The sequence below is a fragment of the Balaenoptera acutorostrata genome, chromosome 9 (genome assembly GCF_949987535.1).
Source record: "Balaenoptera acutorostrata chromosome 9, mBalAcu1.1, whole genome shotgun sequence".
NCBI classification, from domain to species: Eukaryota; Metazoa; Chordata; class Mammalia; order Artiodactyla; family Balaenopteridae; genus Balaenoptera; species Balaenoptera acutorostrata.
Window position 1 is genome coordinate 78633313 of NC_080072.1, and position 21982 is coordinate 78655294.

General features: G+C 34.0%; 1 protein-coding gene across 1 annotated transcript in view; it reads left to right on the forward strand.

The window, feature by feature from the left end:
- Nucleotides 1–21982, forward strand: part of CNTN5 (contactin 5) — a 1403535-nt gene that overhangs the window by 992326 nt on the left and 389227 nt on the right. The window contains exon 8 of the mRNA XM_057553585.1: nt 15768–15971. Coding sequence (XP_057409568.1) covers nt 15768–15971 — 204 coding nt within the window. The remainder of the gene's footprint in view (nt 1–15767; nt 15972–21982) is intronic.

The window sequence follows — 21982 nt, forward strand, 5'->3', positions numbered from 1 at the left end:
ACCTCCATTTTCAAAAGAGGACAATAGAGACTGAGGAATATTTGGTAACTTGCCCAAGGTTACATAGAGAATAAATGGTGAAGGCAAGGCTTAAACAATCAAAAACTAGAAATCTAGGTGAAAGAAAAGATCTGTCTTGTCTCTGAGTTAGTGTGTACTTGATTTGACTCACTCTAGATTGTGAGTTCTTAGGATTTATTACCCCTGGTAAACACAGACATTTGTGTAGCTTTGCCTTGAGTAGACTACTTTCAACTGAACTGATTTACCAGCCATCCAGAATTTCTACAGTAATTTCTATATTCAAAAAAATGTAAAAAATATGGAATCTTATGAGTCATGCCAATAAAATGCCTTAAAACAGTGATTTAATAATCTGGAAATTTCTCTAATATAAGAAACCTATTCCTTTCTTCTCTGATTAGTTCAGACCCCATGTACCTTAAATATTCATGCAAACTCTTTCCTCCTTTTATATTATTTCTACTATAAATTTGCATTGTGTTTCCATTATCTTGAATTAATTTATATGGGCTTCAGTTTTAATACAATCAAATAAGTTCTGGAAATACATATTTCATTATTTTTTGAATGTGGGGAAAAAGTAATCTCTAATGACTGAGTAAAAAGAAGTAAATTAAATGCATTGTTTCAGATTTCACACACAACTTACAAGTCTGTATGCTTGCAAGGTGAATTATTTATGCAGAATCAAACAACTGGACTGCTTATGAAACTGAACTTCCTTCTAGACCCTTCTACCTTTTATATAAGGAATAGAAAAATGACAATCTGATAGTGTCTATATTGTGTCATTGAGTCAATATATAGTCAACCCAGTCTTTGACATTTTTTTCAATTATTTTGATAGTTAATAGGGAAAAAATAGCCTGGAACAGTAACAAAATTTTTGATGTGTTTTGATATATTCAATCAAAAGTAAACAATAGTTTCTCATCGTTCTGTGCTATGGATATGATTGTTTCCTAATTCTAATTCAATTCAGCAAACTGTGCTGATTACCTAGTCTACATATGTATATTGTAGAACTAAAATCATGAAGGAGGCATAGTACTCTGTCCTTAAAAATAAAAAGAAAACTGAAATTAAAGGAGCTAGCTTTCATCTATCTATCTATCTAATAATTTATAAAATGAAATAGAACTAAATACAGTAATTACCAAATAACTCAAATGGTTGGTTAATCAGAATACATCAATTCTAGATGAATCTAGAGGAGTGATTCACAAACAGGAATGCTTTCCCACACAAGGGACATTTGGCAATGTCTAGAAACATTCTTCATCATCATAACTGAAGTGGGGACAGGCAGTGGAGAGGGACAAGATGCTATTGGCAACTAGTGGGAACAGGGTAGAGGTCAGGGATGCTAATGAGCATCCTACAATGCACAGGACTGTCTCTCACAAAAATTGTCTGGCCTCAAATACCAATAGTGCTGAGATGCAGAAGCCTAGATCCAGATAACAGGAAACTTACTGAATCAAGATAATATTTTACATCGGTAATATGTTTATACAGTTTATACTCTTTAGTTTTTAAGATCCTGAAAATATCAGTATTACTGGAGAGGACTCACTCTCAGAAATAAAGATATTGAATAAACTGATGAACTACTCTTTGACAAAAGTACAATTGGAAAAGAAAGCCAAAGGGGATAAGTAAAAACAAGAGTATGGTATTTCAAAGTTATTAAAATTGGAATGGCCCCATATAGGCCAGCACCCTAGTGTTCTCATAAAGATACTATGACACTATCTAATCATAAATATTTATTAGGTACAGTATTTCAACAATGTCAACATTATTAGGATTTCCTTGGTCACCTTCCACAGATGCATTTTCAGTTTTTCCCCTGATGCAATCATTGATGGAAATATTGGTATAGGATAGTGCTTGACCACTTGTAAAGCATAACTATCAGGCTGAGCTTAAAATTTTGGCAATTCTATCTGAGGACTTCATTAGAGAGTTAATAAAATCAGTGCTGTGTTGCTGTCATTCTATAACAAAGACCCACCACTGGCAAGTATGTGCTTTTTCCCTAGATAGATTAAAACATTCATTCTGATGGCATTTCTTTGTGATTAAAGTAAAAGCTCAGGCTGAGTTAAAAGTAATAAGGCAAAAACTGTACAAAGTGGCAAAAATCCCAAAATGTTGGTCTGATAGCAAAAGAACTAATTAAAAAAAAAGGATGACATGGTTTTTATTAAGTCTTCACCACAAATTTTGAATCAATAGTCTCAAATGAAATAAACAAGACAAAAGAAATATAACAGAGTTGTGCTTACAGGTTCTCCTAATTCATCATTTAAAATTCTAGTTTCATTTTCTCTTCCACTTCTAACATTTGTGAAAACAACTAATAATCATATTGTTACTTCTATACATTTTATTTACTTCGTATCAACCTAATTGCTCCTATAAAACCCAGCCAACACAACATTGTAAAGCAACTATTCTTTAATATAAATAAATAAATACATAATAAAAGAAAGGAAAATAAATCCAGCCAAATGGTTAGAATGTTAGTATTTATTCAAGTCTCATGTCCTTATCATAACATGTCTACATGTATAATAAAATACATACATTCCCAGGGGTTTTTAAAAAATTTCCTCCAATATCATTTTAATATTTTATTTATTACCTTATAAAAGGGAAAATTGTACCCAATAGCTTAATTTCCAAGAGATCTATGTTATGGCACTTAGTAGAAAACATTTTCGCTATTGTGTTCATTGTCTATTCATTCAGTCATTACTTATTGTGTACCTGCCACTTTTTACAATACTGAGGAGTATGGTGGTGAACAAAATAGGTAAGGTTCCCACTGTAAGAAAACTCATATTTTGGTGCAGAAGACAACCAATAAGAAATATATATGTGAGGAGGGAGAGAGAGAGAGAGAGAGGATTGATAGGGCTCGTTTAGGTGAGTTGGTTAGGGAGGACTGCCCAGAGGAAGCCATTTGAGCAGAGACCTGAAAGAAGTTTAGTAGTGAGCCACACAAGCATCTGGAGGAAGAATGTTTCAGGCTAAGGTAAAAATTAATGTGCATGTCTTAGGTTAAAAATTAACAGCAAGAAGGCCAGTGTGGCTTGGGTGAAGTGAAGAAAGGAAAGACAGTGTTAAGGTTAAAGCAATATCCAGGGGCAAAATCATGTAGGGCCTTATAGGATTTATAAAACTCTATTACCAAGGGTTAAAGAAATAATATAAGAAAGCATCTTATTTTACTAATGATGAAATGACATAACAGTGCATTCATCATCAGAAAAGGATTTAAAAACTACTCACTGGACACTATAGTGAGTTGGACACTATTTTAGACAACTGGAGAAATGACATGCAAGAACACTCTGGTGCCACTCAAGATATCCCCAACTATCTTTAGTGGCAACATGACATTCTTTTTAAAGTCTCTAAATATAAATTAATTCAAATAATTTTATTTTTAATTTAATTTTTAAAATAATTTAATTGATGCCACATTTGTTCAGTAAGCATATGACACAGCCCCTGCTCTATGATGAATATATAATCCACATAGAGCAGAGAACAATGAGAGGGCATAGTCAGTACCAATACAAGAGGAGTTTCTTTTGTGGATGATGGGTGGGGAGGTGGGAGACCATATAATACATTTAATATACAAACTGGAACATTTTTGAAAGTGAAAGGGGAGACTTAATAATCCTGCTGGGGAAAAATAGTGTAATTTGTCACAGTTTCAAGCAAATCGGGACACAAGTTAGTGATATGTCCATAGAATTTCAGAAAAGAAGAGTTAAAAGTGACTCCTGACACCTTCTTCAAGAAAATAGCACCTGCACTTGGCTTGTGTGTAAGCATGTGACTAGGCAGAAGGAAGGTGGGAATGCATTCTAGTCCAGGGAAATGACATTATGAGGCATACCGATACGAGAATCATTCTATCTAAGATGAAGCATTAATGATAATAAAGAGTGGGAGATAATATTGGATGGTTTAAGAAAGAGATGTGTTGAGGTGTAAAAGCAGAGCAGACTATAATATATTTTAAGTTCCAAGAAAAAGAGTCTCATACAAGAGAATCACTTAAGGTCTATTGGTAAGCATGTGGCATGCATAGAGTAAAAATACTCCTAAACTCCAATTTGATGTCAGATGAGAATATTATGGAGCCACATATATTACAAAAGTACAGATATTTTAATTCTGCATAATCTATATATTGTTGTATGATAAATTGGAACAAGAATAGCATATGGGTATGTTATTGACATGTAAAGTCAAACCACTCTTTTTTTTTGTTTTTTGTTTTTTTTTTAACATCTTTATTGAAGTATAATTGCTTTACAATGGTGTGTTAGTTTCTGCTTTATAGCAAAGTGAATCAGTTATATATACATATGTTCCCATATCTCTTCCCTCTTGCGTCTCCCTCCCTCCCACCCTCCCTATCCCACCCCTCTAGGTGGTCACAAAGCACTGAGCTGATCTCCCTGTGCTATGCGGCTGCTTCCCACTAGCTATCTATTTTACATTTGGTAGTGTATATATGTCCATGCCACTCTCTCACCCCTCCCCCTCCCCATATCCTCAAGTCCATTCTCTAGTAGGTCTGTGTCTTTATTCCCGTCTTGCCACTAGGTTCTTCATGGCCTTTTTTTTTTTTTTTTTCCTTAGATTCCATATATATGTGTTAACATACTGTATTTGTTTTTCTCTTTCTGACTTACTTCACTCTGTATGACAGACTCTAGGTCCATCCACCTCACTACAAATAACTCAATTTCGTTTCTTTTTATGGCTGAGTAATATTCCATTGTCTATATGTGCCACATCTTCTTTATCCATTCATCTGATGATGGACACTTAGGTTGCTTCCATGTCCTGGCTATTGTAAATAGAGCTGCAATGAGCATTTTGGTACATGACTCTTTTTGAACTATGGTTTTCTCAGGGTATATGCCCAGTAGTGGGATTGCTAAAACCACTCTTTTATGCATGTGTGTAAGAGACAGATTATGAGGATTTTAGTGACTGCTAGGTTGATTTGGCAAAGATGGTAAACATAGCAAAAATTATATACATGTGTGTATATATATGTGTATATATATATATATATATATACACATATGTTAGCATTTTAGATAATAATGATAATTTTTGAACACTTAATATAGTCCTGAAATTATGTTAACATTTTTGTAAATGTTTCCCCCAAATCCTAAGAGCTTGGTGTTACTTTGATTATTTTACAGATGAATAGACAGAACTGAAGAAGTCAGGTAATTAGCTGAAGACTGCATAGCTACTAGATTCAAAAGTTCAAACGCATTTTTGCATTAGTATGAAGTCCATGATTTTGTTCATGGTGCCCCATTACCTTACACCTATGCATGCACTCACTGAGTGCTCAGTTCTTGCACAGAAGTCCCAACTGGAATAGGAAGCTGGGTACTTAGTACACATCTCATGTCACTCTACTATATTTGGATTCATGCTAGTATCACTGATGTCTTAAGCACTTCCTTCAACTAAGAATAAGGGATAAGTACTTAGCATTTATTTTAAAAAAAAATATAATTTCCTGCTCTACCCAGTCTCTGGTGTGGTATATCGTGATATTTCCTGATTTTCATTTAAGCAATTTGTGCGCAGTCAGTTTCTTTAGGTGATCCCTATAAATCAGAATCCCTCATTTTTCACCTTTAACAATCAGCTCCTTAATCAGTGGTTTCTGAGTAAATTTATCCATCTAACAACTGGTTTACATTCTTGAGATTTACAGTAATCCCTACAGACATACAGTTTTCCTATTTCTAAAACTATAATATTGATTAATCCTCCCGGGTTCCAAGAAAATTATTATAGTGTTTTTATTTTAGCTATTATAGTTCCTAGTAGTCTTGTGATTTTAGAAAATATCTTGAATCAATCATCAGAAACATTAATTGACCAACAAACTAGGAACAGAGGCTTATGGAGAAAGATATATCACAGAGCCCACACTTGTGGAGAATACTCAGAATACATCTAAGTAATTGATACTCAATAAAGAAGTCTGAATAAGTTTGGTTTTTAAGAAGTAAACTCCTCTGTATCCAGAAATTATAAAAAGTGTTAAAGATTAAGGCACTATAGGAACTGATCAAAGAATAGCCAGTTTAGGAAACTGAAGTCTGGAAAACTTCTGGGCAAATTAAAAAAAAGAACAAGGCAAACATGAAAAAATAATTGACTCAGGGAGAACCAACATATTTTATTCCACTGAAATCTTTTATTTTCGTAGTTGATATGTACTACATATCTCTGAACGTCTAACATTCATATTTAACGTGAATATTAGGCTCAAAATAATGGCCACTCTTAATTACTGTAAATATATCAATATTAAAGATATATTTCTTCTTTCTTAATGTGTACTTTCATTGCTCAAAAACCTCTATTAATCATTACTGGACTTTATCATAATGTCCAGTTCATTAGTTTATTTTGATAATAATTATAAGACAGGAAAGATATAAACATAATTATAAAAATCAAAAACCATCTGATTTTTGCAGAAAAATCTCTTGTAGAATTAGAAAAAGAATAAATTCTAAATAGTTTTTTATACCATTTGTATTATTAGTATAGCTTATACCAACTTTTCTATTTTTTTCAAAGAAATCAACTAAAAATGTTCTAGCCAGAGTTCTATGCTATGTGAATTCATATGAGTAGGAATTTGAAGATTTATTACAGTGATTACATATCAACAGATATAAATATGTATTTTATGATTAGGATTTTTTTTTCTGAAGCAGGTGAACCATAGGGACAAACCCTCAGGGCAGAAAATATACTATTGCAGTGTCTCTTGATAAATAGACAATATCAACTATTTCTATATGATGCATAACAATGTGACAAATAAATTACCTTCATTAAAGATTTGCATGAAGGATTAATGAGCATTAGTTAAGCAGTTAAAGCACAAAAATGTTTATGAAAAATTATATTGAATGGAAGAAGTTGAGCAGCAGAGAATCTCATTATAATAATTTATCTTATCTAAAGATTCTCTACTGCACCTATATGATAAATGTAACCCAAAAGCAACCAAAGTTCCACATTTAACATGTGAAGCTTAGGCTAATCACAACTCTAGAGGATTTTGTCTTCTGTGAACTCATCTACCTAAAGGAGGGATAATTTATTAAACTCATATTTGTTTCCTGTTATTATTTATCCTGCAATAAATCTTCAAATTTAACTATAAAATTTGCATAGCATGAAATTAAAAGAAGTAAAGATATCTCTTAAAAATTCACTGTCAATGAAAAATGTTGAGTGCTTTGAATATGTACTTTATGAATTTTCTTTTGCTTTCAATGTCTATAGCTAAATTAAAATTTATTTATTTTATTTTATGTACAAATGACAAATACCTTTTGGATAAAAGACATTTTACTAAATAAAACACAGAAAAATGAGTAAACTTTTTTTTACTAATCAAGATTTCCATTTTCCTCCCTTTGGAATATTGCCCAAGATTAATGCTTTCTACTCATCAAGCACTGCCATCTTGTGGACTCCTGTTAATTCCAGAAAATATTGGATTATTTATGTATGGGATTTTTTTTTTTTTTTTTTGGTTAAATATTTGGAAAACTCTAAGTCTTAATGTAAGAGAGGAGCAGGAATAAATATCCTTGTTGGCAATTGTACAATAATATTGCTTTTATTCCTATGAACATCTGCATGTAAGGCACACTGTCCTTCCATTTTACAGTAGGTTTCTATGCTAGCAGGACACATTCTTACCTTTTTACATACTTAAGGCGCTGTGACCACAGTTTAATTAAATTGCGACTCAGTAGTGAATAGGAATATCTAGAAACCTGCTTTTGTCTGGTGAGTGGGATTTAGACACTGCTCTGATTAGTTGTTATTTGAAGCATCAAAGTTTTAATTGGCAAAATTAGACCCCATAATATACATAACTAAATCTAATAAATACTTGAAATAACTATTAATCAGATTTTTCTTTTTTCAAATAGAGATCTGTGCTCAGCAAGGCTTCTTGGTCAAGTTTTTAATCTTTGTATCTTAGTTCCCTCATTCATAAAATGGAGTTACTTATCCCTGTAAAGATTAAGTAAGTTAATATACGTAGAACACACTGTCTGGAACCCATTAAGTGCTATAGAGGTTTACTAGATCCTACTGGTGTTACACCCAGTTCTCTCTCATCTGGTTAATGCACCCATCTGGCAGCTGCATCTTCTCCAGAGTTTTCCTTACCTAGGAAATCATTCTCCCGGCCCTAATTGCACCTCACTTCCCCCACCTGGTAAACAATAACCAACTGATACAGGGGAGGTGAGTATAAAAGACTGGTTCTCTTTACCTTCTGTTGACTTACCAAGTCTACGTGAAATTTGTATTCCAGAACCCTAAGTGGGATTAGTCTTAAACCAATCTCTGGAGGGGACCACATCTTTGCTTAGTTTTTGTTTTTTGTTTTTTTCCTTACCCAATCCTGCTTCCCTTATTCCTTCTCCTGGGAACACTGTCAATAAATCACATTCAAAAGAATCCCCTTCTCAGACTCTGTTTCTAGGAAACTGACCTAAGACCATAAAATGTTCACTGTTACTGTTGTTGTTATCATTAAGCTGTCTAATGTTTTGATTTAATGAGGATAAACTTTTAGATTGCCTTGGTCATATCTAATTGATTAACTACACAGTCTTCCAGTAATTCTCCATGCATCTTTTCTTTCAGCTAAGCTCTTCATAATTTTGATAGGCACAAAATGCCAGGTCATAATTCTTGGCAAGATTCTAGGAAACAGATATTCTGTTGTTCATTAAGCGCTGAGATCTGTGTATTTTAACAAGGAATTGTCAGAAGTGTAACGTGAATGCTTTTTAATGCAAAGTTTGAAGCCTAAGGTGAAATTGTGCCATGGACCATCACACCCTGCTGAGAAAATGCTGGTCTCTGACTTGATGAAGTTTGCAATTCAATAAAAATAATTTTAGAACCCATTAGCAGAGCAAGAAATTTAGGTTGCATTTTGAGAAGAGTTAGCAATGACCTTTACATCTAGACACAGGGCTCCTGGGATTAAAAAAAAGTCCTCTGTAGTGTGAAACATTCCACAAGGAAAATAAAAATAGATACTGTCACTCAGTCGGTATAATCACTTGAACTCTAGAACTTGGAATTCACTTACTTGGAGTCATTTGAGTTGTGGATCATGAGAGAATGCCAGTTTACTACTGTTTCTATTATAAATATTCTTTTCTTTGTCTTTTGTTTTGGTAAAGGTGTTTTGAATTATAGGCACATAAAATTTTATTTTGTCTCAGTGACATATTATAATTTTTAAGCAGAACTCTGTTGTTTCTGACTCTAGGTAATAAACATATGAAAATGCATGTCTCAAAAACCTATAAAAAGAAGAATTAGTACTTTTTGTTCAACCAAGATAACTGAAATTTAATGTAATAATACAGCCTGCCTTTGTATTAAGGTAATTTGATTTTTAAAACACACAAATGTCCTCTTTTGCGTTCTTCACAACATCTTTTAAAATACCTTGATTCTCCTGGTGCTAACCAAGTGTCAGTTAGACAGCTTTACTATGTTGTTACTCTCAAGATCCTTGCTTCTGGCTGTTTTAGAGGTGAAATTTTTGACACGTGTAAAAATTAAACCCAACTGTACAAGGTTCAAGATGAATCTGCATTGTACCAAATACTACTGCAATATATTAGGTAATTTATCCTAAGCCAATAGCTATCCTTACTGAACAGTTTCTGCATGTTGAACACTCTCATTTAAGTGGCATATATAATCCTCAGCACAATCATATCATGTAGATATTACTATTCCATCTTAAGGATATTGAAATTGAGGTTCAGCAAGATTAGAATATAATAATCAAAGCAGAATAATACAATGATAAAATACAGGCTTAGAGTGAATCAGACAAGTTGGAATTTTTCCTCTGAAAGTTATTAGCTATGGTTTTCCACTGGTTCACCTGTTTGTGCCTCAGACCTTTAATGTTGAAGATGAGTGTAATGATGGTAATAACTACATCAAGTTCTGTAATACTAACCTTCCATGTAATATCTCATTTAACCTACAATTTCCTCCATTAATTGTGTTTTACAGATGAGTAGACTAAGGTAAATAGTTTGCCAAAGGTACATAGGTCAGTGGATCATGCAGCCATCTCTGGAACTCTGGTCTTTATGATTCCGAAGTCCATGGTCTTATTCACTCACAATATTGCCTTCTAATCTCTGTGTATGTGTGTGGCTGGGAGAAGTGGGAAAATGTGCAAAGTGTGTGACTCATAGTAAGCTCTCAAGTTAGTTCCTTTCCCAGCCCCACCTTACATCTCCACAATACCCTAAACAGTGCTTTGCATATAAAAATGTATCACTACCTACTTGTTGATACTCCCAGTTGTCTTGATCTCAGTCTCCATCCTAAAACCAGCAGCCAAAATAATCTTTATATATGATCTGTTTAATAACCTGAGCTGCCAAATCAGCTTCCTCAACAGTGTCAGTGACATATTCAAGCAGAGGCTAAATGACTGACCACCATGGAAGCTGTTAACCTGAGAGGAAGATTGGATCACATTTAATTTAATGCCCCCCTCAACCTTTGTCCAATTTACCTAGTAGAATAAATCACAAAATACTTCATAGTAACTTTGTAAGCATGACCCTTTCTCTTTTGTCCATTGACAGTACATTCCAGATTCTTAAAGCTGCCTGCATTACTTCTCAATGCCTGTTTTCAGCTCAACTACAAACATAATCTTAGATTCATATTCTAAAGGCCAAAATAAGTTCATGCAGAGCTGAGAAAATTTTCAATGAGAACTTTAAAGTGAAAAAAATCTACTCATTCTTAAATTTAGAAAGATTTATAAAAATACATATATAGATATTTTATTCTATTTATATTTTCATCAAATATGTATTAAGCAACCACACAGCAAGCATCCAGCTGGGGTCTAAGGATATGGTGGTGGAGACAGTAGATTTAGTCTCTACCCTGCCAAGAGTACTTAATGTGGCTAATAGTGACATTTTCTATCACAATGCAGATATAAATCAGCAATGTAAAAAAATATTGCCTTCTAATGTCAGGTTGTATCCCCTTATGCTTAGTAGTAATGGATAATTAATGGTACAATTCTCTAAAATTTCCTTCATGATGTCATTAATTCTAAAACTCAAAATGGTAGCTAGCCATCGGCTAAAAATTTTATATAAACAAAATAATCGTAGTAACCAATTTTTAAAGCAGTACTGTTTCGGCCAGTAACTTACTAAATTCCACTATTCAAGTATCTTCGTATCAATTAATTCATCAAAATAGGAGGCAAAGGAGTCATAATGGTTAATGGAATTGTAAAAACAAAAATGATTACAAAGCAATTAGTAAATATTAAAATGCTTATGACATACACTCTATTAAGCAGCATCCAGTAAATATTAACAAAAAAATATATCAAACTACAGTACACAACTTAAATTATTTAAAAAACAAACTAAAAAGTTACACTTGTATAATAAAGAACAAATTATAATTATAGCTATTTGACAGGTATAACATTAAATCTCACATTACAGGAATGACCAAAAAGGGATAAGACCAGGGATTTTGGTAAGTACAGCCCATTAGGTGAAAATTTTACTATAAACCATGAAATTGAGCATATATTAAAAATAGGGAAGGTTCTGATGTTTAGGTTTTCCTTTTTACAGCTGACAAGGATAAAGAAACTAGGTTCCCTGGGAGAGTTGCATTATTAATTGGGTGGTGAACAAATCAATTGCTACATCCATCGTGTCTAGGAGCTTAAGGATGACTATTTATGCTGGTATAAAGGACAAGTCTTTGGGTCTGCTTGAGAAGGGAAGTTAGAATAACATGTCTGCAACAGCCAGGGCCTTAATGGGTTATTCTTTCAGCGAACTTGAATGGCTCTCACTGACTCAGGGAGAAAGATAAAAAAATCTCCCATAAGAAACCGAAACCTTGGGGACTTACCTGGCGGTCCAGTGGTTAAGACTCCGTGCTTCCAATGCATGGAGGGTGGATTTGGTCCCTGGTCAGGGAACTAGGATCCCACATTCCATGCCGTGCGACCAAAAAACATAAAAAAAAAAAAGAAACCAAAACCTCAAGCCAACACAGCACATAGGTTTGTAGGCAAAATGTATGTTACAACACAATATAAAAATGTACTAGAGAAATTTAACATAAAAACTTTGGGGAGTACTCACTGAAGAATCGTATCAAGAACTTCTAAAACATTTTTAATTGTCTTAGCTAAACATACTATTAAAAAAGAACCTTAGAAGAATGGGAAAATCACAATTACCCAAACAGTCTCAGTATGCTTCTGATAATGAATAATAATATTAAGATTTTAGTACTTAATATATCAGCTTACCTTAAAATATTTTTAAGGCCAAGCACAATTGGTATGAAGCAAAGTGTTATATGAGACTAAAGACTATGACTCCAAAGCCAATTGTGTTTTATTACTTTACTGAATCATTTTATAATCCTCACACTCTGACATACTAAAAGTATAATGAATGCTTGTTTTTTATGAGAGTAAAGTTTGAAAAGAATTTTAAATAAATGCTGATAGAGAATGAAACACCATATAGGAGAAAGTAAACAGTGATTTTAAAAGAGATTTAGCCCTGTTCAATATATGCATTTTTGGCAGAGGTAGAAAATCCAATTCAAATTCAGACTGTCAGCTTTTCTATTATGTACTATTTCTACTTTTTCATTCTTCTTAGAATTATGAAATGCTTTGCTATGTAAACTTATTTTAAAAGCTAAATAAGCATTTTTGAACCCCCAAATACACACTTACCTGTAAAATTTGAGAAAATGCCAATTTTGTGTAAATACTTTCTTCTTATTCTAAAATATTTTACAAAACATTGACTCAACAAACACTATCAGTATAACAAAACTGATATTTCAATTAATGATAGTCTTTAATGTGATTGTTTGTTGCTTTATTTTACTCCAAATTTCTAATAATACAAAACAAAAATTGAGGTAACTCCAGTAAAACCTAACCTAAAATAAACTGCAAAAACATAAAAATGCCTGAGTGATGTTTGAGCAACAAATGAAACTCTCATTAGGAAGGATAAAATGTGACAAAGTGAGAGAGTGGCATGGACATATATACACTACCAAATGTAAAATAGATAGCTAGTGGGAAGCAGCCGCATAGCACAGGGAGATCAGCTCTGTGCTTTGTGACCACCTAGAGGGGTGGGATAGGGAGGGTGGGAGGGAGGGAGATGCAAGAGGGAAGAGATATGGGAACATATGTATATGTATAACTGATTCACTTTGTTATAAAGCAGAAACTAACACACCATTGTAAAGCAATTATACTCCAATAAAGATGTTAAAAAAAAAAAATTAGAAGAACTCATATATTTAAGGGAAGGAAAGAAGGAAAGGAAGGAGGGAGGGAGAGAGGGAGGAGGAGAGAGAGAGAAAGAAAGAGAGAAAGGAAGAAAAGAAAGGCATAAAACAGGGCTTCCCAAGCCTCACTGTAGATTAGAATCACATTTGAGCTTTATAAAAATTCAAGTAATAAGTGTTACTAAACAAATGACTCTGTGGAAAGGGGACCTTAGAATCTGCTCTTTTAGCCATAACATAGGTAATTCTAATGTCTATTGAGATTTTAATGCTATTGGCCTACACATAATTCCTTCAATTTCTCATATTCTATTAACTCAATTGCAAGCTGGTTTTGATTTTCAGTCATCTACTGAAACTGCTATTCAGTGACATAGCACATGTTAATCTTAAGTAACTTTTCCCTTTATTATATTTATAAATATTCCCATTAAGTCCTTTTTGCCTTATTTGGCATTATTTAACCCTCTTGAAATTGTTAAGCCATTGGCCTCTATGACACTGCATTTTCTTTATTCCCCTTGAATATTTCCAATGGTTCCTTCTCTCTTACCTTTTGAACATTTTCCTTCCTTTATTTAGATGTTTGTGCTTTCCAAAGAACTATCTTCTCACTGTATCTATTCTCATCTACTTACATGATTCAGTTACACCAACATGCCCTCAACTCCCAACCATAGATTTCCTCTCATGGACTTCAAACACATATTTATCAATTGCTGGAACTACTTACATAGATTTGCCTCAAACTCAAAATGTCCTGAAAGTGAACTTTCTCCTTAAACCAGTTTGACTTCATTTATTTTCATCCTGAACTTCATGTGTCATCCTCTTCCCAGTCAATCAAGGGAGACAATGAAATTGTTCCTGGACTATTTGTCTCTTCATTTGTCTTACTCCCTATACATTTCTTGGGCCAGTATCCTTCTTCTCATTGCTATGATTAGGTTCTGATTCAGATTTCTCCAGCTCTTACCTTCAGTATGCAATATCATCCTATTTTTCCCTCTTGCAACTTGCGCTTACTTAAATCCAACCTTTGTAGAGTCACCAGAATACCCTACTAATGTACATCTTTATGTCAACCCTTTGCTAGAAAACATCCAGGATAGAGCACAAGCTCCTTAATACAACATACAGACTATGTTAATTTGTGTTTAGTAATTTGGGTTAATTTCCACTTTCTCTAACCTCTTCTCTTACTACTTCCTTTCTTGGATTTTTCACTCTAATAACACAAAACTGTGGTGGCCCAAGACCTTACTCCTTGACTCATTTTTTTTCCTTTTCACATTTCATAATCAATCCATCAGCAATTCTGGTCAACTCCACTATAACATTTTTACTAGAACCAGTCACTTCTCATCGCTTCACCACTACTGTCACTGCCACTAACTACCATTCTAGTGCAAATCATTTATATATTTCATGGCTACTTTGAAAATAGCCACTTAGACTAGGGGACATTATTCTTCTGCTTCCCCTTCCCCTGGTCCCTGCTTTGTCCTCATGCTGTCTCGTCTCTAACCAGTAGTCAGAGAGAGTTTTTAAAGTATAAATTCATGCATCTTTCTCACCCCTGCCACTCTCTAGCTCTCTTACATGCTTTAGTTTTCTTCACAGCACTTATTACCACTTGACAAATACTTGTCTGTGTATTCTTGTAGTTTCCACTATAATGGAAGCTCTATGAGAACACAGACTTTTTTTTTCCACTTAGAGCATTCCTGGCCCATCAAGACCCACAACTAGTATTTGTTGAACAAATGAATAAATGAATGTAGCTCAGACATCTCTTAACTTAAGAAGTTTTTGCTGATCAACATAATGGTTTAAGTGCCCTTCTCCATTGTCTTCTTTACAGTAGAGTATACATCTCCATTTCTTTATTCCACATTGTTTCATAGGTTTGGGTAAATCTTTGCCATTAGACCGATCTTTGAGAATGTGAAACTGTCTCTCTCATCTTTTTAATTTCAGTGCTATCATATTGCCAGGCATCTAAAACACATTCAACACACATTAGAACTGAATGAATGAGTGCATGGATGAATAGATAAAGGCTGAGCATCCTTAAGAAATATTTCAGATCTTCATGTAGTCATTAAGAGCAACAGTTCTTTGAACATAAAATACAAAATGATATAGAAATCTGGATCAAATACGGATGATCTTGCAACCTATCTAATACTTAGTAAAAGCTTTGTTGTTTGAGTTTGTTAGTAAAATAATCTGTCTTTCAACAATTGAATTTTGTGTATTTTCAGAGATCGTCTATAGCTGGGTATTTAACGAGTTCCCTTCCTTTGTGGCGGAAGACAGCCGGCGGTTCATTTCCCAGGAGACAGGCAACCTTTATATTTCTAAAGTCCAAACATCAGATGTTGGCAGCTATATTTGTCTGGTGAAAAACACAGTGACAAACGCTCGAGTACTTAGTCCTCCAACACCACTCACTCTCCGTAATGATGGTAAGTTCCATGGACTGGATTGAAATGGTCAGCCACCTCTAATGTGAAAAATTGAGTATAATCTGCAAAAATACTGAGTCACTATGCTGTACATCTGAAACTAATACAATATTGTAAATCAACTGTACTTCAATACAAAAAGACCTAAAAAAAAGATGTATTAGTGTTCTTCTAAGAACTTAAACCTAGCACAAATAAAATAAAAAGGCATTTGGCATATTTAGAAACTCTACACTTTTAGTCTAAGATCATGCATACCTTAGAATAAAATTTTTGACATAGGAAAGTGATGGTCTATAGCTAAGAAATATTAACCTTAACACTACACTAATGCCAAAAAGGGCGAGGGATTACAAAAAGATGAACTGTAATAAAGATTCCACAGTTCTTTTTTTTGCTCTTTAGGACCTCTATATAGCATATGTGTATGAATTGCAAGTATTTTACAGGTTCATTTTTCATCACTTTTTAATTTTAGCTACCTTCAAATTGAATGTTCAGCTTTTAATACTTCATGGTATAGTTATAATTGTTATTATTACTTTTCCAATAATAGGAACAGTTGGAACTTTAACTTTTAAGTGCAATTCAGGCAGAAATGATGATTCTATAAGTATAGGTATTGCCATCTATCCAAAGTATCTTCAAATTTAAACACCCAATTTGTAGTTATAGACATTTACAGTTAAGCATTGCATTAAAGAAGTCAAGTGCTATATTACAGTTGTATATGATATATGGCTTGCTCTGTCATGCAATAAAAAAGCTATGAAGGTATTATTGAGAAGTGAGCTCGAGAATCCTGATGGATTGTGAAGCTTAAAAAACAATCTATTTCAACCCTAGTCTTTTATATGCTTAGTTTTAGAATATATGCTGCAGTAATGTATAGCCAGAGTTCATATATATATATATATATATATATATATATATATATATATATATATATAAAACATTAGTAATAATCCTATAATCCTATCAGGTAGAGAGTACAAATGCAATATCTATTTCAGAGATGAGGAAGCCAATTTGAACGAGATGAAGGGACCTCCAAAAGTCACACTGCTAGGTAATGGCATGGAGGAATAGATGGGAAACAAGGATGAAAAATGGGAAACCAATTTAGAGGCTACTGAAACTAACCAGCCAAGAGGTGAGGAGGTGAGGAAGGACAGAATGAAAGCAGTGGTAATAGCACTGAAGGGTAGAAAACATGCCTGGGATATTAAGAAGGTAGAATTATCAGAATGTGATGATTAAACATGAGGCTCCGGAGTAGGAGAAAGCTTTCACATAGGTCAACGAATGGGTGATGATTCTTTTCATGAAAAGAGATAAGACAGATGAAAGACTAGATTGAGAAATTGGTGAATGTGACAAATTCAGTTTTGGCTGTGTTGAGATAAGATATCCATGGGAAATCTATGTGGAAATATGCAGTAGGCTACTGATACATATTCCTAATACGCACAAGAGAGGACTGGGCTAGAGAAAGAGATTTAAGTGTTATCATTGTGTATTCCAACAATACAGTTAAAGCTATGATTGTGTGTATATTATGCCAACTTCAAGATTATATAAGAATGTCTATAGGGTGAAAAGAATAAAGGAAAATAGATATGCATTTAGAAAACTTACCTAGTTAATAGCTTAGAATTGAGGTGATTTTCTATAAGCCATTTTCATAAAGTTTCTGAGTATTTTCTCATTAATTCCACAAGAATTTGAAGCATCTTTGTTTGAAAATTGTTAACATTTTGCTGACCAGCCAATAACTAGTTCCATTTACACCATCCATTTATGTAATAATACCGTACATTCAGATAGTGCCTGAGGTTGAGTAGGCTATTCTGCCTTCTTTTCATGCACCAAACCTAAACGTTACATTGACCTTCACAAGGGAGAGGAGCACATGTAAAGTAAGAATACAAAAATTGACACCACCTTCACTGGTGATTTAAAAGCTCAGGACCCATGTTCAACAGTCTCTTGCACTTCTTTGATTTCATGGCCCAGATGTATCACTTAACTTTGCCTTATACCTTCTATAGTCAAACATTTCAAGAATAATTAGAGTAATTTGTTTGCTGCTATTTTAACTCCTTTGCCCTTCTGATTCTATTGCTCTTCCTGGGCAAAACCCCACTCCTAATGAACTCACTATACCCTTAATTTGTGACTGCCTTGGAATCTGAAAGCTGCTAGAGAGTTACACCTGCCAGGGATTCATGATCAACAACTTCAATATTGCCACTCAGTCCTAGTAAGTTTCTGTGGATGGTTAATTTGGAACTGTCCCAAAAGTTTTTGGAATCTTCTTTGTTTTTCTCAAACTGGACAGCCTCCCTCCTTCCCCACTGCTTTACAAAAACTATTTAAGTAACAAATTTATTTTCCTACTAATGGAATTTCAAATCTAACTATTGATACATCTTCATCCATACTGTTCTTCCCTTATTTAATTTCAGTAGAGATACTCTACTGTCCCTCCTACTATTAAAACCAATCCCTCCATCCTTGACTGCTGATTTTCATTCCCACTGGCCTTTTCAGAACATCACACTGTTAGTCTTTGTTCCTTATGTAACCAATACTGTGTCACTAAACTAATAAATATTTTTGGTCATGTTAATTGAATTTACTGAAGCAGTTGAAACTGCTGACTTATTTTTATTTTACAAACATCTATATTTTCAAAAAATCATTATTTGTGCAGTACTATATGAAAGGCTCAATAAAACAATGCACACAAGTAAAATAAAACTGTTATTTTAAAGTTAACATTTAAGTTAAAAAGAAACAGGTGGAAAACACCTGCTAAATTTCAATTACATCATTCAATGACAGTCTTATTTAAGATTTTGTGAGAGAAGTTAGAAAATTCATATTTCTTCTTTCTGTAAATTATCTGAGATTATTGTTTTCTTGGTGATTGTCTACTAATTTTTACTTTTTATCATAGTAATACACCGTTGTCAAGGGAATGTAGTGGTTTATAAGTGCTGATAAGAAGGGGAAAGAAAAAGCAAACCCACACACCTCCCTTCCATCCAATCCCACTCCCTAAAGCTAACTTTTTAATTTCTCCTATTTTTCTTCATGAGGTTCTCATATAATGCTAGGAAATATCTGTGCTTCTTGTTTAATCAAGTTTAGACAATAACATATGATGTACATCTGCTTCTTCTATCCTCCCCTCTTTTATATTTAAATAATATTTTTCTGTTGTTTCCTTTTTAACCTTGACAATGTGCTTAAATCTCTACTATCCTTTTAACTCTTGAAAATAATTCTTGACTTTCTATTCTATAAAGTGATAGTTTTATTCCTACTTTTTCCTTTACCTTTCTTACACTACTTTTATGTCCTTTTGTCTTCCACTTTTACTCTGACATTCTCTCCTGCAAATGCAACCAAGTGTTCTAAACTTTCCCATAGACTAACTGTAAAAGCTTAAAATAAATAGATGTTAACAAGTTATTACTATATAATTATCATTCAACATCATATTGTTACAGATTTTTAAGCTATTTGTAGATATATGTGCTCTACTAGATGTGCTTTTCATAAGTGAAACTTTGAATATAACAAGAAAATAATATTGTGATACAGTTTGGATGTAATTTCTCTTAAAATTTTGCTCTACAAATACAATTCATAGTTTCAATAATAGTGTTGAAATATGAACATGAGTCATCACAATGCAAATGATAAATAAAACCAATATTGTGGTTAAGAAAGCCCATGAAATGCGTATGAAAGAGAAGTGAGCTTAGGACCAAGCCTTGAGTAGTCCAAATTGCTTTGGAAAGGTTAAAAATGAAAATCCTACAAAGGATAATGAGAAGGAGAAGTCAGAGAGATAATAGGAAAAACAATAGTGTAGTATCAAGCCAAGAAAAATGAGTATTTCAACAAGGAGAAGTGAGCATGCAGCTCAAGATGGTGGACTGGGTGCCTGTATTTGTCTCCTGTCTCCCTTCTGAGACCCTGTGAGAAGAAATTCATATCATCAATGAGTAGAGGAAGCATTTCATTAACAAATGAGACACTTTGATATATTTCTGGAAGAATAAGAGAGGATGTGAGTTTAAGGATTAAACAGGCAGAGTAACTAAAACCTAGAATAAAGTTTAAGGGATCTAAAGAAAGGGCTAAAAATCATGTGCCCAGCGGAAGCCTGAAAAAGCTCTGAAATCAAAGTTAGCTAAGGGTGGGCAAAAGAAATGGGGCCAAAGGGGGACTGAAGGTATATACGTTGAACGTCTGTTTCAGTGAAATATTGGAATCCATTCTCTTCCCTCTCCTTACATGCAAAAAGACCAAAGGGCTTGTCTCTTAACAACATGAGTGAACTTTCCCTGGAAAGCTAAAGTTCTTAATGTGAATAGTGGCACAGAATGCAAAACCTTCTCATTCTGGCACATGAGTGTCCACAGCCTGACAGCCAGTTCCTTGCCCTCACACCAAAGCAGAGCTGACTGTCGACCCACCTCTCCCTGCCACCCGGACCCGCACCCTCACCTCGGAAGGGAACCAATTCTACAGAATTGGGAAACACACAACAATGTCCAAGCCTCTCAGACTTAACGTTTATATGCAATGCTAAATTAACAGTTTCTATTAAAAATTACTGAGCTTACTGCATGGTTATAGAATTTATATCAAGATAATATGCAAAAAGCAGGAAAATTTAAATTAGTGTAGAAAGGCATTGATTAGACTAGAATTGTTCTTAATTCAAAAAACTTTTATATTACTATTTGATCTCTCTTCAAAAAAAAAATTGAAGACCATGTTCATAGGAAGGACATATTCTTGAATGCTTTCCAAGTAGGTGGCTTATATTAAACACTTAGTCTGAAAATAAAAATGGAATATGATTGTGGATGATTCCATTATTTGCATCACAGTCAGCTACAATTCCTGCTGGGTTTTACAAACCTCTCATTGCAGAGACAGGCATTATAATGGATATTTCTGCAAACTTGACAAACACCTCTGCAGGGGTTTGAATATAAAAATTACATTTAATCTGCTGTGACCATAGAGTTAGCTATAAAAATCATTTCAGAATATTGTGTTTTTACACTTCTTTGAAAAAAGTAGGCCTTTCTAAAAATAACAGAGGCTATATACATAGGCAGATTATTTCCCTTCAAGGACAAATAAAATTTTACTTTATAAACTAAACTATTGGAAAATGTCTTGGCTTGGATGCTCTTAAAGCAAAGCTTGAAACAAAATTTGTTTGTAGGTAGTTTATTTGAAATTTATCACAGAGAGCAGGAGTGTGGAATGGGGTGGGTTTGAGGAATGAACTTGTGAAAAGGGAGGTTGCATTATGGAGATGACCACTTCTACAGGCAGCTGGAGCTTGGTCGCACAGGACCAGAGCCTTATGAAATACACTCAGAATTATCTCCTTGGCAGACATATCAATGGGCTTCCATCCCTGAGGGTGACTCCACAGGCAGTTAACTCCCATGCATTTACAGGATGACCTCAAGTTGCAACTGAGTGAAACTAGTTACACCTACAAAGACCTGGTTGCAGTGATTGTTGCAGGAGTAAAAATTCTGGTCAAGATCATTCAAACACACAAAAGTTGTCCAAAATACAGAGTGGGGAGCTTTAGAAGATTGGAAGTACATGAGTGACGTGATCAGATTTTCCTCTGCTGGTACTGTGGAAAACTATCTTTACACATTTACAAATGTATATTGCATGCCTGCTATGTGTCAGATAATTCATTAAGTAGTGAGGATATAATGGAAGGAAAAACAAATGCAATAATTGTCCTTAGGTAGCATACAATATAATACAAGGGAAGATATTACCCTAAAAACTGAGTGTAACCAAGCATCCTAGGATCTGTCTGCCTGTCCAGTGCCCCATGGAGCCAGTCTCACAGGCCATTGCATTGTAAACAAAACAAACAAATCTAGCTCCAAAACTATTATAGGTAATACAGAATTTTACTAATGGTTTGGAGGGTAATGAACGTGGAG